We start from the raw sequence: 27,988 nt of genomic DNA, 5'->3' as shown, positions 1-27,988 counted from the left end.
TGGTTTCATGGTCTGATTTATTGGTGGTGAGTATACAGGGGCGGGTGGATCCAGGACAGGCACCTAGCCGCTGCCCAGCCGCTGCCACTGGGCCGGGCGGGAGTTGTCTCCACGTGCTACTTGCAGGAAGGAGCCAGGTCACTTTTCCAGGCTTTTTGCCCCCAGAGTTGTGCCAGTCCAGGCGTGGGTGCCGCCGGGGCCCGGTCCTGGTGCCCCGGGCTGACCGGCTGACCTGCTGTCCTGGGGGAGCCGCCAGTGGCCTGGCCGGGGGCACAGAGTCTTTGGAGTTCTCACCTCCTGCCCAGCCCCGGTCACTCAGCGCTGGATCCGGGTTTAAAAAGTGGCAGTGACTTGGGTCTCTGCAGCAAAGTGACCATCTGGGCAGCGGTCTGTCTCTCCGTGATCCTGGGCAGCTGCACCCCGGGCCCACGGGGTCTGAAGGTGGGGTGGGGTGGGTGGACCCCAAGGTGCTCCAAGCTGGCATCCCCGCCGGCAGCAGACCTCCGAGAGGCGCGGAGGGACAGAGGCGTGTCCCTCGGCCGAGTGCCGGGGCCTGGCCCCGGCGAGTTCATGAGCGGCGGCCCCCAGCGGGTGGGGGCTCAGTCTCTGCTGGCTGAGGGCGGCCCCAGGGCGCCGGAGCCCGCGCTACGCCATGCTGCTGGTGGAGCACGGGGTGCTCTGGGTGCTCCCGATGCTGTGGTTGGTGCTGCTGCTCTCGGAGGAGGCCGGGGCAGCCACCGCCACCACGGGCTCCCGCTTGCTGGGGGGACCTGGGGGCAGGGGCGAGGTCAGGGCCCCGCTCGGGCTCCCCGCCCCCCCAGAGGCTTGGCTGGGCTCCCCCAGGAGGTGGCGGTGGTGCAGGGGTCCTGAGCACTCCCTGGGGGGGCCGGGGATACTCACGCGTGTGCGAGTAGATGCACCAGAGCGCAGCGGTGAGCAGGGCCCCGATGAGGAAGGCGCCGAAGGCGATGCCCAGCACGGCGGGCAGGGCCAGGGTTTTGCCTGTGCGGGCGAGCGGGGAGCGGCTGGTTAGCGCTCTGCCCGCTCCGGCGCCCGCCCGGCCGCTGGTTCGGCCTTCTCAGCGCCTCGGGCTCCTCGCTACTAAACGGGCTTTTGTACCCACGGTGGCACTAGGCTGCAGAGGCCGGGCAGGCGCATTTTTAGGGAGGAGGGATGGTACCGTGGGAGGAGCGTACTGGGGGGCGGGGGGCCTGGGAGTCTGGAGCCCGCCCTGCCTCGCCTGCGACCTCAGGTCAGTCCCTGTGCCTCTCTGGCCCCTGACCCCCGCTAGGGGGCCCCGGCAGCCCTGAGGGCTCACCACCCCTCTCTTGGCTTTGCCTAGGCTCTTTCCTGTCACACTCCTGACTCCTGGGTGACTGAGCTGGGCCCTCTGACACCCCTCTATGCATATGCAGCGGGCTTACCAGCCCTGCTCCCCAGGTTCTGGGACCCCCCGGCCCTGGGGGTAGTAGCGAGACAGGTGCCCTCTCCATTCCTGCTCCCAGAGTTCAGAGACTTTTGCCAGGGGCCTTCAGGTGAGGCCAGCACTGCCCTCAAGGTGACTTCCGCCCAGTTAGGTCTGGTCATGAGAGCCCAAGCCCCCAGCAACGTCATCCACGGGGAGGGAGGCAGCCAGAGCGTGGCCCCCACCCACAGGTGGCCACAGTGCCGAGGCCTCCGTCCCGCAGGGTCCTCCCTGCCATGGGCCTCGGCCCCACCCCCCCAGCCCTGGCACCCCAAGGAGCCCCAGAGAGCTCACCAGGCACGCCCGGGCTAACGATGTTCAGGCGCGTGGAGGCGGTCCTCAGGGTGTCCTGGGGAGGAAGAGAGAGCTGTGTGGCTCGTGGGCCGGCCTGCCTCCGCCGCCCTGGGGCCTTGGCTTGGAAGCCCACCCTATACTTGGCAGCAGAGACCCTTGGGGCAGATCCCGGGAGGTCCGGGCTGCAAGAGGTGTCCGGCAGGTGATCTGCCTTCTGTGAGTTCCTGGGAGACCCTCCAACTCCCGTGAGGATCGCGGGGTGCTCGGCGCTATCCATCACCCTTGGACACATCTTGGAGCCGGCTCGGCCCAGAGGCTCAGCCCCTGCGGCTGATGGAGCAGCCTGCTCAGGAGCGGCCCCCAGAGAGGCAGCCGGTCCCCAGAGCCCTCTGTGCATGGGCCTGGGCAGACTGATGTGCCCAGGCCTCAGAGGGGGCTGACGGCTGGTGGAGTGTCACGGCCAGTAGAGGCAGAAGTTGGAATATTTTACCTTCTGTCTTAGAATGCTTTCCCGAGGGCTCCTGGTTCTTGAGATTACTTCATGGATAGATGGGTGACAGGGTGGAATGGGGGACAGACGGGTGGATGGTGACTGGGTGGCCGGTGGCGAGGATGACTGTGGGATGGCTGGGTGGGTGGGCGGGAGGGTGTGTAGGTGAATGATCGCATGAGACAGCAGACGGATGGTGGCTGGCTGGCCAGATGGGTGGACAGATTGATGGGTGAGCTGGTAGCGAACAGACGACTGGGTGAAATGGTGGATGATGAGTGGGTGGGCGGGCGGGCGGGTGACTGGGCAAGGTGGTGGTTGGAGGATGGGGGGTGGGTGTGGGTGACTGTGTGGATGGTTGCAGCCGCAAGTCCAACCAATGTCCAAGACACAGCGAAGCCATGAGGAGGCCAGAGTGGCAGCAGAGTGCCCTAAGGGCCATCGCCACACCCCGGCGGGCTTCCCCCTCGCCCGCAGGCTCACACCTTCCTGGGCTGCCATGTCCTGCTTTGGAAACCCGAGAGTCGGAAGCCATCCTGCCCCAGGCCCCACTCACCACAGACCCATTCCTGTGACGCAGGCCTATGATGCAGCTGAGGGTGCCAGTCGTGGGCGTGGGCACCATGTAGCCACGGAGGAGGAAGCTGAAGCGCATGTCACCCTCAGGGCCTGGGGACAGCAGGTTCACACAGCTGCCCTTGGCCACCTGGTTCTGGATGAGTTCTACTCTGTCTGCCTTGGGCCCCAAGTCCAGCTGGCAGCTGTCCAGGCGGGGCATGAGCTGAGGGATGGGCGAGGACACGCTCACCTGCAGGGGGAGGGAAGGCGTGCGAGGCCCCGTCAGCTCCTCTCAACCCTCTCCCCTGCTGGTCTCGAGAAGTAGACTTGGTTCACGCTAGAGTTCTGCCCCTGGTCCTGATGGCGGGAGAAAAGGCTTGGCAGGCCTGGCATTAACGGGGTGACGTTCCAGTCTGAGCGAGGCCTTCCTCTCACCTGCTCCATGCCCCAGGCTGGCTCCCCGCCCCCTGGGGGAAGTTCAGTGCTCCTCTCTGTACTGACGGGGAAGCGAAGCCCGCCCGGGGCGAGCCCCCCATACCTGCACAAAGCCCTGCTGGTCCAGCTCGATGGTGTGGGCCGTCTGCAGGAAGTGCGGGCTGAGGTAGAGGCCCAGCTGGAAGGACACGCGCTCCAAGTTGACGCAGTGCACCTTTTTCTGCAGGAGAGGGAGGGACAGCGGGTCAGTCTGGGAGGCCCCCGCCATAAGGTGGGGGGTGGGGTGGGAGCAGACAGCGTGGCCGGGAGTTATCCCGGGGCTCCCCCTCATCCTCACCTTTAAAAATAAACCAACTAATACTTATCGAGAACCCACTCTGTCCAGGCCTGCGGGGAGTGCCTTCCCCACGTCATCTCACTGCGCATAAGCAGTCCACTGGGGGTGGAGGTTCCTGCTTGTGGGCGTGACCTTGGGGCCTGGGAGCCTAAGTGACTTGCCCCGGGTCACAGCTGATACGTGCCAGAACCCTGACTGGAAGGCTGAGAACAGAACCCTTAGCAGTCCTGCCCCGCTGTACAGAAGGGGAGACTGAGGCACGCAGGAGCCACGGGGGCTGGCCAGGATCGGAGTGTGTCCTGCGGCCTGGTCCCTCCCAGGCCGGGAAGGGGCCCCAGGGCCCTGGACCGGGAGGTCAGCACAGGGGGACATCCATCTCACCCGCTGCGGTGCTGGGCTCGTCAGGAGGTGGACGATCACCTGCAGGGGCAAAGCCGAGGAGCTGGTCAGAGCCGGGAGGACTGCAGGGAGCGCCCGGGACCCCCTGTTTATGGTGGGGTGAGCCACCCACTGAGCCCCATCGCCCACCACCCCACCATGCAAGGTGGCCCCTGGAGGGCACCGTCCGAGGTGCGTGGGTACCTCTCCCAGCCCAGCCCGCACCTCATTGTTGATCATGTTTTCCGTCACTTTCATGCCACAGTCAGAGTAGGCGCTATGCAGGACCAGCTGACCATCTCTGTCCGTGGCCTGGCAGTTGGGGTCTGAGAAGGTCAGGCTGCTGATGGTGCACCTGAGGGTCTAGGCCAGGGGTGGAGGGGCACCATCAGGAGGTGTGGGCACCCCAGCGGTGACGCAGACCCTACCTAGGGTTCCGCATCAGCCATTCCATCTGCTCCCTCTCCGTGTGTCTGTGACCTAGTCCCCCCACACCATTAAGACTCAACACTTTGCTTGAATGTGACTCACTTTTGTACTTAGCCTTGTCCTAAGCAAGAAGAGTTTGATTTGCTACTTTGTTTTTCTTCTATCTTATATTAAAATAAATCTAGAACTATCAAGCTCATTCAAGCTGTGGATACAATCATCACACAAGATTATGTAGTCCCCACAGCGTAATCCGGTCTCAGAACCATAGAATCTTGGGCCTGGGCCTGGGGAATTTCCAAAGAGAGCAGGAGAGCAATAATGTGCATAAGCCTTTGAGGGTGATGTGGACTTTGTCATCCCAGCCCCAGAGCAGCCATAACAGTGTGTAAACGAAAGGGTGTGCCAATAAAACTTTATTTACAGAAACAGGCAAAGGGCCACAATTTGCTATGTCCTGACTTGGAAAAATCAAATCTATGTTTCTCAGTCACATTCACGATCAAAGAATCTCAGAGTCTTTAGAGCTGAGTGGGTGGTTAGAAGTCTTACTTGAGGCCCTCCCTGGTGGCACAATGGGTTAAAGCACCGCATGATGCTGGCCGCAACTGCCTCAGCACAAGGTCTATTCCCGGCCCTGGAGCTGACCCACAGGGCGCGGCAGACCTCTCCTGCCTCCCCACTGCTCCCCTCAGCAGTGTACTTGTCAATCTGCCTGTTCTGCTCCCCACCCTGTCTCTGGTGAATCCTCTCACCACCCCTGCACCTCTGGCCTATACTCCAGTTCTGTGTGCATAAATAAAAAAACCTTAATAAAGAAAAACCAGTCCTACTTGAATCCAGCTGACTCTCTCCTCTAGAATGCCACCCTTGACCACAACTGGCTCCCTCCTCACTTCTCCACCACAAGCTGCTTAAGTCATTTCAGGAGACATCAACCCACCAAATAAAAATGGTTCTGGGTAAATCCGTGACTTGAGGGTCTGGTACATCTTATAAGTGGGCCACTCTGCGGTTGCAGTAAATCTGTTCAGGCCCTTTTCTTTGTTTCTTATGCAGACATATGTATTCAGCGAAGTGTGCAGATTTCCTTTTTTTTCTTTTTTCTTTTTGTATTTTACCAAATGTATCATACTTGCCTGCATGCCATAGCTTAGTTTCTCACTGAACAATAAACACATCTTTTGTGTCTCTATTTCTAGACCTAGCACACTCTTTTTACCTGCACTGTAATATTTCAAAGATTGATGGCAGCAGTGGGGCTGGAAAGCCGTAGTGCAGGACATCGCCACTTTCCACCCCACCTCCTCCCCCTCCTGGACATGTGCTGGGCCAGGCAAGGCAGAAGTGGGGGACAGGCGGGCCACAGAGGGGTTGGGGCTTCACATAGGTCCCTCTACCCACATCCAGAACTTCCACATGGACTTAACCACAGAGTTAAATTCTGAAAATCCTTGAGAACATGAATGCTTTATCAAGACTCTGGAGATCTGCCTTCGGAAGACCAGGAGAAATTACAACGGGAGAGATGGGTGGATGGAATGGCCCGATATGTTAAGATGTCCAAAAAATTAAAGACAACTGTCGGCAAAATGTAAAGAATTCTAACACACCAGGAAAAATGACTTCAATAAGAATGATGGATAAAGCAAACATTGTTCTCTTTTGGAAAAAAAAAGAAAAAAAAGGATTAATAATCATGAAGAAAGGGCCCTCCCTGGTGGTGCAGCAGGTTAAGCGCAGCACTAAGAAGCTAAAGCCACCTCCACATGAGTTCGATCCCCGCCTGCCCCGGAGGTGACCACATGGCGCGGCAGACCTCTCCTGACCCGCCTGCTGCTCCCCTCAGCAGTGCACTTGGTTGATCTGCCTGTTCTGCTCCCCACTCTGTCTCTGGTGACTCCTCTCACCACACCTGCACCTTGGTCTGTACCCCAGTTCTATATGGATACATAAATAAATCTTTAAAAAGAAATCATGAACAAAAAAACAAAGCCCCAGAGATCAAGAGCTTTAAGCTATTATCAGTCCCTTGGAGCCGTCGTCACCGCTAACCAAGGAGTGTGCGTGACAAGAAGGGGACAGACCTCTGCTTCCCACACTGGCAAAGGCTTCCAGAAACAAGAATGGTAGTCTGGGGGGCGGGGGAGAGAGGGAATCAAAGTGCTCCCATAAACCAGCAGTGAAAATCAGTCCTCTCGGACAGTGGATTAGCAACATGGATCTAAGCTTCCAGAACGTTCTGTCACTTCAACCCAGTAATCTCACTAAGTAGGACTCTCCGTTTTATGAAAATAATCCTTTGTGCAGAAAATGCTCACGCACGATCACGTCTTCTGCATCTTTATAAGGAAGCAGGAAGCAGCCTGAACTGATATCAGTAGGGGAGAGTTCACCTGCGTGCCGCCGGGTGGGCCCTGTGCTGATGCCACATGCATGGAGCACACCTGTGCAAGTTCCGGAACCAGCTGCGTGAGTGGCGCAGGGGGCAGCTCGTGTGCCCCACACAGCCACACCGTGTAAGAGATCCACGGAGGGGACCCCAAGAAATGCACTAGCGTGTTGGTAGCCAGCGTCTTTGGTGGGCAAACTGAGGTTTTCTGCCTTTCTAACCCTTCCAGGTGGTCTTAAAGCCTGGGTTGTTTTTCTCACAAATACTATTCTTCCACCAGTGCATTTAGGATGAGCAGTGAGGATACTGGGGGTCCGCGGAGCCCTAAGGGGCCCTGTCCGGCTCTGCACCAGACAGCATCTCGCCCCACCACGTGCTCAGAGCCATCTCAGTCTTTCGGTGGCAGGACCACGGGCGAGCGAGGGCTGTGATCTGCCCCCCCCCCTAGGTTCAAACTCGGAGATTGCTGGGTTAGGGGAGGAAGCAGCGCCATGCTGGGCGGGCGGACGCTCCCTTACCATGATGAAATCCTTATTGAGCTCCAGCTTCATGGCGTCGTCGGAGCACTGGGGCTGGATCAGGGACAGAAGCAGCTTTTCATCACAGGTCTGCCCGGTGGGGGTGGTCTGGACTGGGGCGGGCGAGGTGGCCGGAACACCGCCTGTGGGGTCACAGAGGGGCCGGGCGGACAGTCTGAGCCTTCCCCAGCGTGCTTGTTCCCAGGTTGCGGGTGAGGCAAAGGGGACCCCACGGTCCCCAAGGCAGCCAGGTAGGTGGTTCCCACTGCCAGGGGTGGCCAGCGACCCAGGGGGGCCGGGGCAGGGGCCGGGCACTCACGGCATCTGAGGGCCTGCAGTGAGACGACGCTGGCCACAGGGAGCTCCAGGAAGGACGCTACCACACTGGCGTTGAGCTTCCGGGCCTCCCCCAGCAGGCCTTGCGGGGTGTCTGGGAGCACAAAGCCGCGGATATTCTTCTCTGGAAAGATCTTGAAGGAGTATTCACCAGTGGTCTAGAGACGGGGAAAGAGACGGCTGTCAGGGGTCACCACAGGCCAGCCAGGGTCCTGCCAGGCCTCCGCTGGTTCCTGCAGCCTCCTGGGCTGTCCTTCCAGTCAACGACTGGCTCCTACTTGTCCTCCCACCCAGCTTGGGGTTCATCTCTCCAGGAACCTTCTCGGACCCCTGGGCTGGGTTAGGGGCCTTCCTAGGAGGTCCTGGAAGGCTTCCCGGAGGAGGTGCCATCTAGGTGGTGTGAGGGAAGAGTGGGTGGTGCCCAGAGGGACAGGGTGGGTGGAGGGGCTTGTCCTGCCCAGGAGGCGGTTAGGGTGCAGCACGTGTGGTCCTTGGGGAGGCCCGACCAGGGCTGTCTGGGTCTCTGCGAGGCTCACCCAGATCTGCATGTTGTGGTTGGCATCGATGAGCCAGGACACATAGGGCGGGCCCTGCAGGATGAGCACAGCCGCGTCGGGGTCGCCAGAGGCGCAGCTCAGCTCCACCTTCACGGTCACTGTCCTGGGCCTGCGAGGGGGCAGTCGGTGTATCAGTGCGCGAGGGGGCACAGGGTGGCCCGTGTCCGTGGGAGGTGGGTCCGCCGGATGGGTGTGGGGATGGGACCCGACGGCCTCCTCCTAGGCCGGGCGCTGTGGCTCAGACTGCGGTGGGAGCGGAGGCGGGTGCTCAAGCTTACCTGGCCTCAGGGCCCGGTAGGACCCTCAGGATGTGCGCCTCCTTGTGGCCGGCCACACCTTCCAAGCTGCAGGTCCGGACCGACGGCCCGGAGCGCGGCTGCCATTCGAGCGCGTGGCCCATGTCCGCGCGAGGCTCGGGCGCGCAGGAGGACGGCAAGCCCCCGGCTGCGGAGACGAGGCGCTCAGGGCCGGGCACAGAGCCCCCCTCCCCCCAGTCAGCCCGGCGGCCGGTTCAAACCTCCCGTCCTCCCCTCCCGTCCTCCGCTCTCGGCTGTGACCCGGGCAGGCACCAGCCTCAGCACGGGGTTAACGCCCCGGAGGCCCAGCGGCTGGGAAGGGGGGGGGGAAGGGGGGGGCGGCCTGCAGCCACCGCACATCCCTCACTTTAAGCTTCCCTCTAGCATCTACCGCCCGCAAAGCGCCCTCTTGTCTTTATCTGCCTGCCCAAGTCATCTCTGCGCCAGGGCAGCTGCCGAGGATAGGTGGGGCCGGTCCCGCCCAGTCCCCGCGTGCCCCACGTGGGCTTGGCACTAGTAAGTGCGCAGTGAAGGTATGGGAGCCCTGTCTTTGTGGGTCCCTTTTACTTGGCCCACAAGAACTGGGGCAGGGGTGGACAGTGACTTCCACCACCAACTACCGCAGGGCAGGGCAGAGCCAGCCCAGCCCTTGATGGCTCCACAGGTCCCAGAGGGATCTGAACACAAGGGCTGGCGCTCACATCAAGCAGGCCGGTGGGTACAGGCAGGGGTCTGGCTGCTGGCTCAGCAGAGTGCTGACTTGCTGGGGGGAGGCAGGGGCAGTGCTCCCCCTGGGGGCCCCAGTGTCTCCATCTGAGGGGTGTGGGCCAGAGGGATTCAGATTGCTCCACAGCTGGGTCCTGAGAGAGGAGAGGCAGTGGGGGGCTGACCTTGGTCCAGGCGGATGAGGACGCTCTGGGGGTCACTCAGTTCAGCCACAGAGACGACAGGACCCCTAGAATTTGCCCAGTGGAGGAGCTCGCTCTTGCTCGTGAAGGGTGGGAGCTCCGTGATGTTGGTGCTTGATGGATCTTGGAGGAAGGTCAGTTTGGGGTTCTGGGAAGACATACGGAGACTCAGAGTATTCTTCCTGGGCCCAGTCCCTCTGTCCTAGGCCCGAGGTCATTTGGGAGCAGCCGGTTGGCTGAGAGGAGGAAGCCAGGGCTGGGAATACTGAGGCTGGTGGATCTGAGGCAACTCAGAGCCAGACCCCCCCAGAACCAGGCTTGCCCCGGCTCCTTCCATGCCGGGGGAGCGGCTGGATACACACTCACCCCGCTCACCCACCTGTGCAAACATCACCCTCCCCTGCTCCGGCCCACTCATTCAAGCCACACGTGATGACATCATGTGACCCCCCCCATACTCTAAGGGTCTGTGAGACAGGGCTGGTCTTTCTGGACACATATGGGAGCTGGGGTCCCGACATGTCAGCTTCACCCTGACATCTGACGCATGGCAGGCGCTCCCCACACGTGGGAGGGCAGAAAGAAGAAATGGATGGCTACTCGAGTGCAGGAATGAATGAGTGAGTGAGTGAGTGAATGACAAACCGGGTGGGCCCTGCCCTTGCGGACCTTCCAACCCAGAAACTAGCCACACGTCAAGTTACTTGAAACAACAGGAGATAGTGGGTATCATTTAATAACAGACAAAGGAGTGAGACAATCTCCTGGGTGGACAGAGAGGGGGACCTGGGTGGCCCCTCACAGCTTCCCCTCCCCAGGCCACAGAAGAGACCCTGATGGGCTAGGGGAAGGAAGCAAGGAGGACTTCCTGGTGGAGGTGTTCTATTGACGCCAAAGTGATCAGAGGACTCTCTTGGGGTTATGGATTTTAAGTTCCTTTGCCTTCTATCTCCAAATTCAGGGGCGTTGCTCTGAAGCAGCAGGAACAGCAGGACTGCCCGACCGTGGCTGTGGGGGACAGTCCACCAGAATGGAGCTGGATTTCAGAGAGATGGTAGAGTGATGAACCCCTGGGAGAAAGCCAGCCCCCGTGAAGGAAGAGCTGGGACAGTGGTTTAGAGCTGGGGTAGGGTTGGGAGTCGGGGTGCTGGACCTAGTCTGACCCTTGGGATCATCATCTGTAAAATGCAGATGTAGCGGAGATTAAGGGGTCAGGCCTTTGTCAGTGGCCTGCACGGGGCCCTGCCCCCAACGGCTGTGACCCCTGGAGGAGCCTGCTGCAGGAGCTCTAAGTCATGGCCTTTGCTGCTCTGATGGCGACCCCCACCCACCCCAGGTGTTCTTAGCCCAGGAAGGAAGGTGTAGCCCAGCCTGTGCTGTGGCTGCCGTGACCTTCCGGCCCAGCCCACGTGATGGTTTCACGCTCTCTGTGTCGCACGGGGCCCCACCAGGCTCATCGCTGGGGAAACTGGAAGAGGAAAGCGGGAAGGAGTGGAGGGGAAGGAGGAGCCATGAGGACCTGACCGCACCTCCGGCAGGCTTTCGTGCTGGTGTGTCTGTGTCTCCCCTGCCAGCCTGGCCGGGCCTGTCCGCCTGTCCCCAGCGCCGGTCCTCTGTGACTGTCCCAGGAGTCTCTCCGAGTGCCTGTGTCCCTCCTTGCTCTGGGTCCCACTTTTCTGTCTGCGTCTCTCTGCCTGTTATCCTGGTTCTCTCTCCTACAGCCTCTGCGGTCTGGGGCTGTCCACAGCTGCTCACATCTGGGGCCACCCTCCAGGCCACCCATGGGGAGTGGCAGTGCCCGCTTTCCACACCCCACCTCCAGCCCCTCACCCCTTGCTGTGGGCCCAGACACTGGGGTCCTCACTCTGGTGTCTGTGTCTGACACGGAAGACGTGAGTCTTTAAAAATCATTTCTCCACCTAATCCGCTGTTAGTTAGAGCCCGCCTTGCAGATCAACAGTGTAAAGACAAAACGCCTGTCTCTCTGTCTCTCCTAACCTCCCGCCCACACACAGGGAACACACTGTTAGGTTTCCTCCTGACCCTCTTCCTCTGCACTTAAATGTTTTTCAAATATATGTCTCGTAAGTTCTTCCAAAGTCAGTGACGAGACTATTTTAGGGACTGTCCTCAAGTCCAGTTCTCCCACTGGGCAGACAGGAAGACTGAGGCCGAGTGCGAGCCTGCCGTCGGCCCGGGTTGCTTATCAGCCTGACTCCCACCTGTGGGTGGGAATGCGTCACCCCCGACACTGCGGCCCTTTGGGTCAGGGCCTCGCGGGGTTCATCATGAGGGACCTTGGGGAACAGTGTCCAGATGAGAAAGAGAAGCAGGGTCCTTGGGGCAGGAGATATGGAGCCAGAGGTGTGGGCAGCAGGGGCCTGCGCCCGCCAGGGCCGGGGCCTTGCAGGCAACTCACCGAGGCCAGGTAGAGTGGGATCCCGGGGGCTTGCAGGTGCAGGAAGACAGTCTTGCTCACGGCAAGGACCAGGAGCACCTGCCGCACCTGGGCTCCGTCCTGCTGGGGTGTCTGGACGGTCAGCTTCAGCTCGGACACCGCCTGCGGAGACGGGAGTGCACAGGCCATTCAGACCTGCACGGGCGCCAGGAGGACTTGGGGGGGTGGGGGGGACAGCCGCGGGCTGGGAAGGGGTGCTACCCAAATCGGTTGTGAAGACTCAGTGATGGGCCCTGGCTCCCCAGACCAGCCCAGCGCGAGGCCCGGGCGCCCTCGGGACTGTCTCTGAGTGAATGGACAGTTCATCCCAGAAAAATCCAGAGATGGGAAAAGTGCCCACCGGGTGTTTCCACGGTGCCCACGTGGGCTGAGCGTCTGTGTGCCCCGAGCTCCCTGCCCGGCGCCCCGCCCGGGCATGCCCCCCGCCGCCGGCCCCCCTCCCGCCTGCAGCCTCCCGAGGCCCTTTCTTAAGGGCCACAGGGCCATGGTGGCTGTGACGCCTTTACTCTGAGGCTTGTAAGAACGCGAAGCCGAAATCCTTTGTCTTAAGAGGTCCTCGACGTGTTAGCCTTGGCGCTCGCTGGCGGTGTGTGCACCTGGCATGTACCAAGCCAAACAGTGACATCTGACACACATATCCCACACACACTGTGCTGCTGGTCAGCCCGGAGTGGGCGGCTCTCCCCTGCAGACAGAACAGGCTGTCCACGGGTGGGGATGGGCCGAGAGCAGAGTCGCTTCATAGTTATTAAATAAAACACTGTCATGGCTTTGAATCTGTGTCCCGTAACATTTTCCAAAGTCAACGATAAGACCATATCATGGAATGTTCTCCAAGGCAGGTCTCCCACGGGTCAGGTGGGGACAGGGGGGCCGAGTGTGAAGACGGGAGTCGGCCAGGGCTGTGCATAGGCCTCACTGCTGAGTGTGGACCCTTCTGTGGGCTCCCTGTCTCAGGCCCTTTGGGGGCCCCCCGGGGGGAGCCTGAGGAGTGCGGACCCAGGAAGTGGCCCAGGCTGTCTCGGACTGCTACCCCAATACTGCCCTCCGTACCCTGGAGGCAAAACCTGTACTGAAAGAAGCTGCGCGGAAGCCTTCTGCACCACGTGGACAGGTGAACCCCAGCCAGGTGGTGGCCAGGAGCGGCCACCCACACACGAGGCAGCCACAGAAGCTTCACGGATGCAGACCGGCAGCGCTGAAGACTGGCGGTCGCCACAGACCGAGAGCTGAGCCCCCCAGAGCTCCCCAAAATTATGAAAAAGGAGACCCGTATTTCAAGACGAAGACATCAGTGGAAAGTTTTGGGTTTTGCTTTTAATTATCTCCTGGCGTTTCCCCAGCTGAGGTCACAAAGCCAGAGAGTTTTTCAGCTGCTGGAAATATCTGCCCAGAAATATTTCCGTTACTGGATAATTAGGCCGTATTCACTCTTTGTTTGTAACTTTGCTCTTTAAAACAAAAGAAAGCAAACAAAAGAGGATTTCGTTTTCAACAGGTCACATTTTTTTTTTTTCAGTTTAGTGAGCTTTTAATTTGCTTATTTTGAAGTTATTTTTATGCTAATTTAGAGCAGGGTGGTTCGTTTCAAACTTGTGTAAGGTCACATTTTTGATTAACTGACATTTTCTAGTGGGTTTGCTGTTTGTGGTTTTGGAAATATCTTGTTTCAGTAATTTGGGGGAAAAAACTGCATTCTAAACACTTGAAAAATTTAATGCTGGATTTCATGTCAAGTTTCAGTAAGATACAAGGTTCAAAACCAAGGGCAAGTGGACACTGTCCCGGCGCTGTGACCGCTGTTTGAAATGAAAGGGGTGAAGGGCCAGTCTCCTCGGGGGGCGGGGAAGGCCGGGCACCCCTGGCCCCCAGAATCTGCGTACGGCGCCTCCCTGGTCGCGTGCCCCCAGCTTGAGCAACAGAGCGTGATTGCGCAACTGTGCACACACGAAACCACTGAGCCAGGCCCTTGACAAGGCCAGTGTGGTATTGTCTGAAAACAGCTGCGTAAGCAGCCCTCTCCGAGGGTTCAGGCTCAAGTGCCTGGCCCCTCTGCTGGTTCCCCTCAGGTCGGGGAACTGCTTAGGGGCCCCTGTGCTCTCCAGCCCCACCGGGGCATATTGCTGCCCAGTCCCATCTGACCTCGGACACCCACACTCAGCAAGAAGATGTGACCCGTGGCAGAGCCGGGAGGACCCCCCCGGGCTGGGAGCACTGCAGGTGACGGAGAGCAGCGGGGAGCAGAGGCCGAAGCTGGGAGGGAAGAGTCTAGTCACACCCGTTCCTGCCACTGTGCCCGTTGCTCTGTGCCTCAGTTTCCCCACCTGGCAAGGGAGTTAGGGCACGGCTGGGAACCAATACCAAGTGGGGTTCCGGGTAAAGGAAGTCAGGCTGGCTAAGGAGATTTGGGGTCATTGGTTCCAAAGCTCACCCCCCAAACCCACACTCCAAGTCACCAAGTCGCTCCCTTGCAGCTGGGGCTGCGTGGGGGGCTGTGGTGAGGGGCCCAAGAGGGGCGCAGGGGCCAGAACCACACAGCTAGTGAGCGGCAGCCTGGAAAGCTGTGCTCTCTGAGCTGGCGTCGGGGCCTAGCTGAGGCCAGCTGGTTACCAGAAAACGCTGTCAGGTTTCCACAACAAACCTCTCCGGCCCTGCCCGGCCCTGCCCGGCCCTGACTCATCAGCACAGCCACTCACATGCACCCGTCTTTCCCGGCCTCCCCAGCCCGGAGCTGGGCAAAACAGGCCTGCCGCCCAGGCTTTGGAGCAGCATCCCGGGATCCCCGGGATGTCTGAGGTCGCCGGGCCTCCCGCCCCCTGACCCCAGCTCTGCACCTGGGCCAGCCCCGGGCCTGCCTGGCCCCTCCTTAGTGGGTGGGTGGGAGACGGAGCTTCTATTTTTGTGGCAGCGTCCCACAGATGCCATTGTTGGCCGGTGGTGGGTGGCGGGAAGGGGGGATTTCGGTGAGGAGGCCCGAGTACCAGTGGCCACTTATAGAAAACGGCTTCCAGCAATTCTTCTAGGAGTGGAGCCTTGGGGCTGCCCGCAGGCCCCGCCCTCCTAGGGCCAGGCGGGAGCCGGCCAGGTCGGAACTGGCTGCCCTCTGTCCACTGGGGCACCCTGTTGGGACGCACATGCAGGGGTTGGGGCCGGGGGTCCCACCCACCCTGGACAGTCACTGCCTGTCACTGGGCCTCAGTTTCCTCATCTGGAGAATGGGCAGATGATATGCCCACTTACAGACTCGTGAGGGTCCAGCGCATCTGCCCAGAGTCCGGACACTGGCCCTGGCTGCTTCACTCCGCTCCTCTGCCTGCCCGTCCAGAGGAGGGACCTGGCTTCAGGCTGGGGCGCGGGACGGCATCAGCAGTGGGGAGCTGCCCCTGTTGTCTACCCTCTGTGGGGGAGGAGTTGGGCCAGCGATGTCCTAGTATCTTGTGAACTCTGGGTACTGGGTTCCCTCTTGCCTCCCAGAGGTCCAGAGTTTGGCCTTGGGGTGGCTTCAGCCAGGAAGCCACAGAATGGGCTTCTCAAACCCACTGGGGAGACATGATGCTTTCCCTACAGAGGGCCCAGGTAAATCCACATCCGCCCACCTTCCTGATTCATTTGAGAGGCAGCGGGGGCCCAGCCTAGGGCCCCGGTGCTGGGAAGGAAACAGAGAGAAGCACAACTCTGTCCCCAGCCTTGGCAGAGAACTAGCGAACACCCCAGAGCAGCAAGTGACACTACTGAGTCCTGGGCCGGGCCCCAGCCAGGGCACATTGCGGGGTACAGGAGTACATAAGCAGGCACATTGTGGGGTACAGGAGTACATAAGCAGGCACATTCTGCCTCCCTCCTGTCCCCCTTCCACCTCCTTGTCTTCCCTCGTTCTCCCCATTACCCACCCATCTCTCCATCCGTCCGTCCACTGATGTCTGTTCCTGGACTGACCCCTTGCTGGACACTGGGCACCAGCAGCGAGAGGGCAGACACGATTGCTGCCCGCCTGCCTGACCCAGCCCATGCCCGCACCAGGCTTTCTTCTGGCATTTGCAGGGCCCGGGATAAGATACGAAACAAACGGCAGCCCCGACCCCCAGCCACACCCCGCCTCTCCGCAGGTATGAAGACCAGCCAAGCGGATGCGCCCCAGCCTCCTGGCCTCCCTTGGTCTCCAGGGCCTCCTAGACCAGCAGGCAGCGCCCCCTGACAGGCCCCTCGAAAGGGCCCTGTCGAGCCCCAGAGGAGGCTGGGGGTCTTTGGGCAGGGAATTCTTTTTATTATTATTATTTTTCCTGACAGGCAGGAACTTTATTCTGGGCAGGGAATTCTTAGCGCTGGCACCCAGAGCTCTGACCGCTGGCCGGGGGAAGTGCAGGCGCCCAGGGGGCCTGTCTCTTCGGCCCAGCAATTTCCTCATCCAGGGGAGGAATGAGCTGGAAGAGGAACAGAACGGGGCCCCTCATGGTGCACCCCAAGCAGGCCCCCCCAGCCCCGGTCTGAGAGCTGGCACTGCCTTCTGCCAGGATGATCTGGGGAACCCAGGCCCCTCCCTGGCCAGTGAGTCAGTGCTGAGGCGGGTGAATGCTGTCTGCTAGGGGTGGGTGGGGTGTCTTTGGTTCCCCGAAGTTACCCAGAAGCGGGGTGAATCAGTGGCTGGCCTGCTGTGGTCTGACTGCTGGAGTTCGCTAGGAAGATAGCAGGTTGGTGCCGCCGCCTGCCGGGAACCGCTGAGACACCAGGCCCGGGCAGGTTTCCTGTCTCCGCAGGCCAGGATGTGACCCCAGGACCCCTCCCGGATTCCAGGCTCTTTGGAGACCTAGAGAGACAGCCCCCCAGCCTGTGTGCAAAGCTGCAGCCGTCCCCACATCCACAGAGCACGCGTGCATGCCCCTCCCCAGGCTCGAGTGCCGGGCTCAGCCTCTGCCCCCCCACAGGAAGCCCGAGAACTCGGGCGCCATGCTGGGGAGGAAGGGGAAGCCGGTTCTCCAGGCCAGAGTTTGAAGAGGCGGCCGAGGGTCCCGAACGACCGGGCGCCTTGCTGGGAACCCGCCCCGGGCCATCCTGCCGGGGGGTCCGCTGCCCCCGGCGTGGCGCCTGCGGGACCCTCCTGGAAGCCCCCCGCCGACTCTGTCTCGCTAGAGCTGGGGGCCTTTCCGGTCTGGCCCCTTTCCTCCACGTGCCCCCATGGCCAGCTCCACTCTGAGCACAGGTCAATTTTCGCCCTGGACACAGGGCAGACACGTGCGGAAGACAGGGGAGGGGATTCAGGGCTGTGGACTCGGTTCTTGGGGGCTGTGTCCCTCCCAGGGGAACCACGGGTCCCTCAGTGTCCTGCAAGGGGGTCTGCTGGGAGCATGGGAGCAGCCCTGGGGCAGGGAACGACACCAGAGGGAGGCTCCCCACAGCGGCTGGCTGTCAGCTACCCGCTATGGAAATGCACTCACGCCTCTGCCCTGCTGCCTGGCAGGGTGACCTCTGAGGTCACCTCTGAGGTCACCGCAGGGAGGGACATGCCGAGACACAGGCCTGTGAGGCCTCGGCCGGCGAGAGCGGGTCCTGGCCTGCCGTCCCCTGGACCCCTCGGCCGCCGCGTGGGGTGGGGACTGACCTCGCCTCTGAGTTTCTCGTGGGCAAGCCCAGACTTGCAGCAGGAGCCCGCTCGAGCATGGCTGTGGGGGAGGAGCAGTGGTCAGCCCGGAGAGCAGCCCAGCGTCCACACGCGTAACCGCTGGCTCGAGGTCACCTAGCGGGCTGGGCACTCATTTATTCTTGCCCAGACCCCCCGCCGTTACCCATCCTAGGCCAAGCGCTGAGCCAGACTCTGATACTTCGTGGCTTTGGGGAGTCTTGGCCTAAGAAATAGGTATCTATTGGAGAGTGCGCAGAAGCCCCCATGCATGGCAGGAGCTACACGAGGCGCTGGCCAGGGACAGGCCCAGGGGCAGCGCAGGTCTCCCTGACCCCAGCGCTCTCCACCTCCCCCAAACACCCCCCAAACACAGACTGCCCTGGGGCTGCAGTCTGGCTCCCGGATTAAAACAGATGCCCACGGACTGAGTTCTCGCTCTGTGGTCACCTCTGGGATGACGTGGGCTACAGTGACAGCTTGTGATGACTGTCACTGCCCACAGCGAAGGCCAGGCTGCCCACGATGGCGGGGGCCTTGCCCCCTCCCGGGCCCAGGCCCCAAGCAAAGGGTCAGCCCTGCCGTGTGCTCACCCCACCCCTACCCACGTCCCTGCCTCTGCTCCTCGGCTGCCCCCCACGCCCCTCCCTCGGTGAGTTCCAGACTGTCCTTTCTGCTGCTGCTTCCTCGAGGAAGCCCTAGCTGACCCCACAGCGGCTGGACATCCCTCCCCTGTGCTCCCCAAGGGTGCACCCATCTCGTGGATCCTGGCCTCTGTCTCTCACAGACCCGGGCATGCGGCGGGGGCCTCTCTCTGACTCTGGCTGATGTGGAGTGACTCGCCGAGGGGGACCCCAGTCACCCAGAGCAGACACGGGGATCTGAGCAGCAGAAGAAGCAAAACGAATGGCCGCGGGCAATCTTATGCCCCATATGATCACCAAGCCTGAAAAAACTACAATGGTTCTGATATGTGAGGGTGCTATCTGCCGTCGGGGGTTATCAAGGCCCACAGTCCTGGTGGCAGGCAGGGCGGTGGGGGGCAGGCCCCCCGATATTGGTGGTCTGGGCACCATCTTATCATCGCACAAGTGCAGGGCACTCGGGCGCAGGCTGGCCACACGTTCACCCTGGGCTCACACCACAACGTCGCTATCAGGCCCAAGCGGTGCTGGCCAGGGATGGCCGCCAGTCGGGGCCCGGCCCCGCCGAGCACGGGGACCGCGGGGAGCAGGCGAGGGACGGCCGGGCTGTGCGTCCCCCAGGGCGGCGCTCCCCGCGGCCGTCGTCACCTCTCTAGGCCTGCCTCAGTGTCGCCCCTGAAAAGCGGGGCAGTAAGAGCCCGGCTGATGGGGCCTTGGAGGCGGGCCGTGCGCGAGGTGAACGCTCTTCCCGGCACGGAGGAGGCCTGGGCAGCCCTTAGCACGTAGTAAGTGTGTAGTTTTATTATTAGAGGAATTTAGACAGACAGGCGGGCGTCCGGAAGGTTCTCTGGGAGGCTGGCCTGGCTGGCATCCCACCTCCAAGGAGCCGCCTGGCCGGTCACAGGTGTTGAGCGGGGCCACGGCAGGGAGTGCGGGCTGGCCAGAGCCTCCGGCAAGGGGCGTGCCTCCCTGTCCGCGGGGGGTGGGGGCGGCCTGCCCGGCCCACCCGCCGTCCACGGCGCTCCTGTCCACTCGGTCAGCCCCTCCCACCCAGCCTGTGGTGGCACCCCACGCTGCCCCTGGAAACACCCCCTGTAGGCCCTGGGCTGAGCCCCGCCAAGAGCGTTCCCTCATCCACTGGTGCTGGCTCTGCTCGGGGTTCCCCGACACGGCCAGGGGACACTCACCGTCGGGAACTCCAGGAAGAGGACACGGACTTCCAGGGTGGCGTTGGGGGCCGAAGCCACGCAGCCCTCCGGAACTTGGCTTGTGAAGTATGTCGCCTTGACCTCCTCGGGGTCCACAGGCTGCAGGTCACAGTGGACTGTTTCTGCGAGACCTGTGGGTGAGCACAGCGAGAGAGAGCCGGTGAGAACCAGGTGTGACGCCCAGTGCCACGTTCTGAGCCCACTGGGTGCTGGGCACCGGCTGAGGCTTCCCTGCATCTCCCCAGCTGCCCTGCGAGGCGGGCATCATCGTGTCCATTTTACAGATGAGGAAACTGAGACTCCGAGGGCCAGGTCTCTGACCTGACAGGTAACCAGTGAAGGGCTGGCAGGTACAGTAAGGCGACTCGGTTCATTTTGAGTATATAAGCATAGACCATGAATAACTTTTTTAAAAAAGATTTATTTAGGCCCTCCCTGGTGGCGCAGCGGGTTAAAGCACAGCACTGAGAAGCTAAAGCCGCTTCCGCATGAGTTCGATCCCCACCTGCCCCGGAGGTGACCACAGGGCGCAGCAGACCTCTCCTGACCCGCCCGCTGCTCCCCTCAGCAGTGTACTTCAGTCCATCTGCCTGTTCTGCTCCCCACTCTGTCTCTGGTGAATCCGCTCACCCTCCGCATCTCTGACCTGTACCCCAGTTCTGTACGAATAAATAAATAAATCTTTAAAAAAAAAAAGATTTATTTATGCCTACAGAAGTGGGGTACAGACCTGAGGTGCAGGGCCCGTGAGAGGATTCACCAGAGACAGAGCGGGGAGCAGAACAGGCCGACTGAGGGGAGCAGCGGGCGGGTCAGGAGAGGTCTGCCGCGCCGTGTGGTCACCTCCGGGGCAGGCGGGGATCGAACTCGTGCTGAAGCGGCTTGAGCTTCTCAGTGCTGTGCTGTAACCCGCTGCGCCACCAGGGAGGGCCCCACCGTGAATAACGCTTAAGGGGTCAGTGTACCCCGAAGATTGTACAGGGCATAATTAAACGAAGAGAGTTTCTGTCGTTCACCTGAAGCTCCAGCCGAGCCCACCGTCTGTGCTTTGAGCTGCCCCTGGCAGCTCCATGGCCGCCTCTGGACCCAGGCCTGCAGCGTCACTGCGAGGCAGGCAAGACAGTGAGGTCAAACTTCCCCTCCTGTGACTCAAGGAAGCCCACAGGGATGGGCCGGCAGGGGCTGAGCGCCTCATGGCCCCCGGGGACAGAGGCAGGGGGACGGCCCCGGCCCCCCAGAGCACTCCTCCACGCTGCCGTCCGGAAACTTGGTCCTGAGGGAAGGGAATGGAATTTCACCCTGACCTAGCAGAGGAGGAAGAGGAAATGAGGCCCCTACACCTCGGCCTGAGGAATGTGCCGAGGAAAGGGGGTGGGGGGCCGAGGAGGGAAGGAGGACAGAGAAGGGGAGACTGTTTGGAAGTTTGTGTCTCCATCTTGTCGCGCTCACTTCCTGTTTTCTTGGAGATCAAAGTTGGGCGCGGAGGGTCTGGCCGCACGTCCAGCCGACGCCGGCTCACGGGGGCGGGCAAGGAGGCTCTTCCGAGCCCTGGGCTCACCCGGCCTCCGCCCGCTCCTACGGCCTCGCTGGACACAGGACCCCCAGGGGTCAGGGAAGGACATAAGATGGCCGCCGGGCCCGGCAGCACCACCCACCAGCAGCATCTGGAGACGGATATCCTGGGGCCAGGACGTGTGGCCTGCCCTGGCCACTGCGGTCTGTGGGGCAGACTGGTCTGGGTTTGACTCTCAGGCTGGACACTCATTATGTGTCTTTGGTGAAGGTTCTGCCATTTGGACCTCAGTTTCCTCCTCTGTGAAGAGGCTGTAAGAACAGAACCCGCAGGCCGCAGGGGCTCGCGGCAGGCTTGTTAGCTCCATTATCTGATCCACTTCAGTCACCAGGAAGGACAGACGGTGGGGCGGATGGGGTGGGCACAGGGGGGGCGGGCAGCTTGCAGGTGAGGCAAGGGGGGAGGTCGCCGGTCTCCACAGCCGACTCGGGGGCTGGCGTCTCCTGCTGTCCCACCGAGCCCCTCTCCCCACCCTTCCTGCCCTATCAGTGAAGGAGACTCCTTGGCTCTTCCCTGTCCAAACCTCTCCTAAGCAGAGGGGAGACTGAGCCCCGAGAGGCGGGCTGTGCCGGCCACGCTGCACGGGGTGACCGGGCGGGCCTCGGACCCTCCTCTCCCCGCAGGCCCGGGGTCCGGTGGGCAGGCCAGTGTGGCGCCTTTCTCCTCCCCTTGGACTTTCCCTGCCTCCCTCCCCAGACTTCCAGGAACCCCAGTTCCTCCCGGATTGCCGGGGCCGCCTGGGCCGCCTCCTCCATGCCGTCAGCGGGAGAGGCCACAGGCCTGGCCATTATGTAATGATCAGATAACAGCCAGGCTGGGAGATCAGATAAGAGGCCCATTTATTTTGGGGCCTTTTCGAATCCTGGCGCCCCCACCCCGCAGACGAGAATGGGGAGACAGGAGGGAGTGTGACGCCCGGGCTGTCTCCCGGAGCCGGAGGCGGGCCCAGACGGAGCAGAAAACAATCCCCTGCACGAGGGAAACGCCAGGCCTCCAGGGACAGCTGGAGGAGGCGCCGAGGAGAGACCCCAGCGCCACCTCGGGCCCCTGCGTCCTGCTCCTCCCCCGCCCAGGAGCACGGTCCAGAACCTTCCAAACAGCCCCCCTCCCCCACCCCCCAGCACTTGGGAGACCGCAGAGGATAAAGGTCAGGAAAAGCAGGTCTGGAGTCAGGCAGCAGGGGTCAAGCCCCAGCGCTGGCTCATTGCAGCTGATCATCTTCGGCAAAAGCCTAACGTCTCCGAGCCTCAGTTTCCCCACTGGCAAAACAGCAGCCGTCCAGCAGATGTCCCATTGCGCCTCCTAGGGCTTCACACACCTTTCACACACGTTCATTCCTTTGCTCCTCTCAGCAACCCTAACGTGCGGGCAATGTACCCACGGGGGCTACGGACGAGGGCGAGGGAGCGGCCAGCACCCGCGCCGGGCCCGTGGACACTGCCCGGTGCCCCTGGTGTGCGGACTCAGTGTCTCGTTGTTTCCTGCTGCGCGGACAGGGCCTCTCCAAGGCGTCCTTGCTGCTCAGGCTGCCTCTGTCTCCCGCCAGGCTTCCATGATGGGCCAGCAGATGCCCAGGCCACCTGCCCCCACCCACCCCAGGCCTCGCTTCAGCTCTGCCCAAGGCTCCCGGCCAAGCCCACACTCCACAACCCGGAATGGGGTTAAAATGCCAGGGGCCGGGCCCTCCTTGGTGGCGCAGCGGGTCAAGGCACAGCACTGGGGAGCTGAAGCCACTTTAGCACAAGTTCGATCCCCGCCCCGGGGGTGACCCACGTGGCGCGGCAGACCTCCCCTGACTGCCCGCTGCTCCCCTCAGCAGTGTGCCTCATCCACCTGCCTGTTCTGCTCCCCACTCTGTCTCTGGTGAGTCCTCTCACCATCCCTGCACCTCTGGCCTGTGCCCCAGTTCTGTATGCACAAATCAGTAAATCTTAAAAAAAAAAAAATGCCAGGAGTCTGGCGCCAGGACTGGGTGCCAGGACTGCAGATACTACTGCTGCCACCTCCAGCTCAGCACGCCAGGGTCTCTCTCTCTAAAGTGGGCACGATGTCCACTCACGGAGGTGCTGGGTCCATGCATGACGCGCACAGGCCAGGCAGGCTCTCGGTGCGGGGGAGGGCTCCGGAGCCGGCCGCCGCCACAGCACGTGGCCGTGCAGGAGGTGGGACCTTGTCCCCGCTCCCAGGCCTTAGCCCAGGCCAATGCTCTTCCTTTACCTGACCACGTGGCCAACTTCTATTCCTCCTTCAAAACCCTAAGATTTACTGATTTGTGCATACAGAACTGCCCACTCTCCGCAGACAGTTCGCTTGCTAGGACTGGGCCGTCTAGAAGTCCAGGGCCCGGGGCAGGCACCAGTGGGCCTTGGTGCAGCTGGTTTTTCAGGTCTGCCTTTAGCTTCCTGGGCGCCCTGCATCCAGTCCCTGCACCATTCTGGGCCTCAGTTTCCCCTCGGTACTGGGTAGGGGAGAGCGGGGCGGAGGGACCCATCCAAACTCCACTGGGCGCTGAGTTTCCACCTGAGGAGAGCAGGGCACGGATGTGGCCACTGAGGGTAGGGACAGTGTCCCCGGGGTGCACCTTAGACGCAGGGAGGGGACCCCTACGCCGAGTGAGAGGATGTAGCTCCAGGGAAGGGTCCCCATGGCTCCCCCGCGGTGGGGTGGTGCAGGCTGGGGTCTCGGCTCCAGCGCCCGCTCGTTTCTGGGCTGGATCACTCCTCCCGCCCTCTGCCTGTGCCCCGTCTCCTCAGCTATAAAGTGGGGGTGACAGGATCACCAGCTTTCTTGGGCTTTTTGCGAAGGCCCAGCCCATGGAAACAGCACAGGCCCAGAGCAGTGCCGCCTGCAGAGAGTCTCGAATGCCCGCGTGTGAGTCGGCACCCCGAGCCCGCCACAGGCGCCCGAGGCCCGCCGGCCCGGAGGAGGGGCTCTTCAGCCTCCAGCCCTGGGCTGGCGCTGGAAGGCGCGGCCAGGCCGGGGTGGTGAGCTCCAGAAGGCTCTTCTCCCGGGCCACCAGGCACCGGGAAAGAAGCTGGGTTTGGAAGCAGCAGCCTAGGGCTGAAGGTGGGCCTGGCACTAGTCCTGAGCTCGATTCCCCATCTATCTCTGGGACAGAGGGGCGGAAAGCGGCCTCCCGCACTCGGGCAGGGCCTCGAGTGAGCAGACTGGCCTGACCTCAGAGGGCCGGCGCCGACCTGCCTGTGGCTGTCTCCCTTCTCCCCTGGCCTCCTCAGCACCACCTGGCTGAGGCGGGCTCTTGTAGCAGCCATGTTGCAGCTGTCCCGGGGTCGGGCCCCTGGCTCACATGGGCCCTGCTCCTCCTCCTCTCTTCCTACTGGCAGATGGCAGCTGCCCAGAAAGAAGCTCCAGAAGTGGGCACCCGGGGCTCGTCAGCGTCACTAGCGCGGCCTTCCGCCCCAAAGCCCACGCAGGCGGCCCAGGGACCACCCTTCCTTCCACACTCCAGAGACTCTCCGTCACCCCAAGCCCCCAACAGAGGCCACGCGCCCCATTTCTGGGACTGTACCCCAATGAAATGAGCCAACATGCAGGAAAGGGTGCGTGTACCAAAAGCAAGCACGGAGCGGCCTTCCGGCAGAAAGGAGAAGCAACCAAGCAGTCAGCCGCAGGGGTCCAGGAGCCCATGATGGTGCCTTTCAAGGAGAGAATATTCCAGAACCACAATGAGACGGTTACGGGGCCACGCGACAGCACCAGAACCTTCTGGGACATAAGGAAAGGACACGGACTCCCAAATATGGATCCACCTGCGTGAAAGTCACCTTAAGAAACGAGACAAAAACTGGGGCCCTCCCTGGTGGCACAACGGAGGACAGTGCCACGGAGCTGTCCACAGCCCCTGCAGCCTGAGTGCGACCCCCCGCCAGGGAGGGACCCCCAGGGCGCAGCAGGCCTCTCCGGTCTCCCCCCAACTCCCCTCAGCAGTGTGTTTCAGTTCTGCTGTTCAGTTCTGCCTGTTCTGCTCCCCACTCTGTCTCTGGTGAATCCCCCCACACCTCGGGCCTGCACCCCAGCTCTTGTATGCATAAATAAATCTGTTATTAAAAAAAAGACAGAAACTAGACAAAAACCAACAATCGACCAGCACGTTGCCAATGACTCACTAGGAGGGGGAGGTTGTTGTCCTTTTCTTTCTTTCTTTCTTTTTAAATTTATTTATTTATGCACACAGAGTTTCAGAGGCGGTGAGAGGCTTCACCAGAGACAGAGTGGGGAGCAGAACAGGCAGATGGATGAAGCACACTGCTGAGGGGAGCAGCGGGCGGGTCAGGAGAGGTCTGCCTCGCCATGTGGGTCAGCTCCTGGCCGGGGATCGAGCTCTCACTGTAGAGGCCGTGGCCAGCTTGCAGTGCTGCGTCCTGACCCGTTGCGCCACCAGGGAGGGCCCCACTGTCCCTTTCTGATCTGCTTTCTTGGAAATGTGGACAGCAGCGAATGTGAATATTGAATTGCTCTTTTAAGATCGCCACCTGGGCCTCCCTGGTGGCGCAGCGGGTTAAAGCACAGCACAAAGAAGCTTAAGCCGATTCTGCATGAGTTCGATCCCCGCCTGCCCCGGAGGTGACCACATGGCGCGGCAGACCTCTCCTGACCCGCCCGCTGCTCCCCTTAGCAGTGTTCTTCGTCAGTCAGCCTGTTCCGCTCCCCCGCTCTGTCTCTGGTGAATCCGCTCACCCTCCGCGTCTCTGGCCTGTACCCCAGTTCTGTACGAATAAATAAATAAATCTTTAAAAAAAATAAAATAAAATGTGAAAATTAAGATCGCCAGCTGTTCCATCTGTCACAGACAGAGCCATCGCACCCTGGAGTGGCCGCCTTGGCTCCCTCCTTCGGACTTTCTGTGCACATCGTGAGCTCATTCCTGCTTCTCTCCTACAGAAAGGGCGTCGCGGTGCTTGGGTATGTCCCGTCATCTGCCCAAGCAGGACAGCGCACATCCGCCTTTTTCCTAGCATCCGCCTAACATCCCCCTGCACAACGATTCACTGATCGGGGCTGGTGGACATCTGGGGCGGACACGTGGCTGAAGGTGGCTGGGTTTGTTGCAGGGACCCACAGACACGTGTCTTTGGAGAGCTGGGCAAGCAAGGCCACCGGGCTGACACTTGAAGGCTGAGTTGCCGGGCAGCGCTAGGCCCAAGCAGAGTCTCGAGAGACTCTGCCAACCTGCTCCAGAAGGCCAGGGCCATGCGGGGGCCTGTTGGGGAACCTTTTTTGCACCCTCCAGTCTGAGCAAAGGTGCCTGGGTCCGTCCCCCGCGTGGAGATCTGGGTTCCACACCTTGACCCAGGCCCCCCCTGCCCTCCTGGGACCTCAGTTTGTTGGACATGATTTGGGGGTGTGTTTTGGGTTGCCCTTGACCCCAGTGGCGGCCAGTGTGCCCAGGAGTACGTGGCTCGAGTTTCGGGAGCCTCCCCAGAGGGCCGTTCAACACAGCTTTTATTACAAATAACATTATGAAAGAATTCAATTGTCATTAAAAATTCAAATGCACAATCAACCAAGGACACACATGCTGAAAGGCAGCGATGGCCACACTCAGTGCTTCTTCCTCATTGTCCCCACGTACCGTCCCCACTCCGAGGCTGTCTGCCTCCCTGCACCTGTCTGCTGGGGACGCTTGATGGTGGGTGGGGGGCTGGCCGCCCCAACTCTGAGTGACTTGAAACCCACAGAAGCTGGCAACAGCTGCCCGACCCCTGTTAGTAATTTTTGCCAGTGCATGCGGCCTCTGAGCCTATAAAGCCAGACCCTCATGTCTGCTCAGAAGGTTCCTGATGCTGGCAAGGAAGAGAGCGTCAGCTCGTCCCAGGCGCGGGGGAGGCGGGAGGAAGAGGCTCGGAGGAGCCTCCCAGAGTCTCCCAGCCGTGGGCTTGCTGGGGCCCCCAGCCACTCTCCTGTGAAGTGGGCCGGTAGCCATCTTGCAGGCTGCTTCTGGGCTCCACGGAGAAGGGGTGCTGGCCCGTGGGATGGAGCCACGGCCGGGTCCAATCCCTGCGGGTCACGCACCTGAGCCTCAGCTTCCTGTCTGCGCGGAGGCCGTGGTAAGAGCCCTCGAGCCCACGGTCTAGAACTTTCAGATACTCTGCGCGTGCGTGAGTGTGGGTGCGGGTGGGGGTGGTCAGTGCTGCTGCGGTCCCCTTCGTCCTCTGCCCCCAGAGGCACCCAAGGGGCAGGACTGTCCTCAGGGCTGTCCTGTGCCTTTGGGGTACGGGGACAGGGCACAGCGAGACCCACAGAGCAGCGATGCGGGACTGGGGGTTCCCTGGTTCCTCACAGCCCCTCATCTGCTCAGTTTCCGAAGGCCACAGACTGCAGGAATGTCTGGAAGAGCCCCCCGGCTGAGAAGCCTCCACAGGACCCCTGTCTGAGCCTGCTCCCCTTTTGGGGAGGAGAGAAGTGTGGGGCGCTGCAGCTTTGAGATTTTCAAAGGGACCCTGGGAGGGGCTCAGAGGCCCAGGGGAAGGGAGGGAGGGAATTTAAAGCTTATCATAAGGCAGCAACAATAACGACACACGGCCCCCAGCCTTCCCCGGCCATCACTACAAGCCTGGCCTCTCCACGGAGCCGGAAGTCCTGTTAGCACCCCCACTTCACTCGGGGGCCAGAACAGTGTCGCAAGCCCACAGCTGAGATCCAACCTGGAGCCCACGGCCCACCTTCCCAAACATCCCTCAGACGGGAAACCCACAGCCCAGAGAGGGCAGGAATTCTCCCAGGGCTGCACAGCACCCTGAGGACAGGGCCTCCCAGGGAGAGCCTGGAGAGACACTGGGGGCGGGTAAACACCCCGTCCCTGTTTGCCGTTTTCAGGGCTGAAAGCGCCGCTTCCTGCCAGACGAGCTGGGTGGCCAGCCGCCCGCACCGGCCTGGGGCTGCCAGACCCCAGGGACGGCTCCGCGGCTTGAGCTCAGGACACAGGCGGGGCGGGGGGCTGGAACACCTGGGGCCCAGCTGTGCGCTGGGGGCTGAGTCTCCCCACCCGGGGCCCTGGACACCTACTTGTGGGGCTGAGGCTGCCGACGGCCAGCAGCAGGGCGACGAGCAGAGGGACTGCGCCGCGGTCCATGCCGG

General features: G+C 61.5%; 1 protein-coding gene across 1 annotated transcript; it reads right to left on the bottom strand.

Annotated features, from left to right (window-relative positions):
* ENG (endoglin) lies at positions 1–27,983 on the bottom strand. The gene is made up of 15 exons (XM_012721445.1): positions 27,917–27,983; positions 19,297–19,448; positions 11,813–11,953; positions 9,376–9,541; positions 8,468–8,633; positions 8,169–8,298; positions 7,616–7,790; positions 7,297–7,439; positions 4,183–4,320; positions 3,961–3,999; positions 3,346–3,462; positions 2,806–3,057; positions 1,760–1,814; positions 901–1,002; positions 1–770 (listed from the first exon to the last, which is right to left on the bottom strand). The coding sequence occupies exons 1-15, from the start codon at positions 27,981–27,983 to the stop codon at positions 646–648; spliced, it is 1,968 nt and encodes a 655-aa protein (XP_012576899.1). The 3' UTR covers positions 1–645.
* Positions 27,984–27,988: the final 5 nt, after the last annotated feature.

The sequence above is a fragment of the Condylura cristata genome, unplaced genomic scaffold, assembly GCF_000260355.1.
Source record: "Condylura cristata isolate star-nosed mole 26May11 unplaced genomic scaffold, ConCri1.0 scaffold00006, whole genome shotgun sequence".
NCBI classification, from domain to species: domain Eukaryota; kingdom Metazoa; phylum Chordata; class Mammalia; order Eulipotyphla; family Talpidae; genus Condylura; species Condylura cristata.
The sequence above is the reverse complement of the archived record's forward strand: the minus strand, read 5'-3'. Positions and strand labels throughout refer to the sequence as shown.

Bases quoted from the DNA above. Each gene is read 5' to 3' on its own strand.
- ENG (XM_012721445.1), bottom strand. From the start codon at position 27,983: ATGGACCGCGGCGCAGTCCCTCTGCTCGTCGCCCTGCTGCTGGCCGTC. The intron at 7,791-8,168 runs GTGAGCCTCGCA...CCCCGTCTCTAG, and splicing joins ACCACAACATGCAGATCTGG to ACCACTGGTGAATACTCCTT. The intron at 3,058-3,345 runs GTATGGGGGGCT...CTCCCCCTGCAG, and splicing joins ACCAGCAGGGCTTTGTGCAG to GTGAGCGTGTCCTCGCCCAT.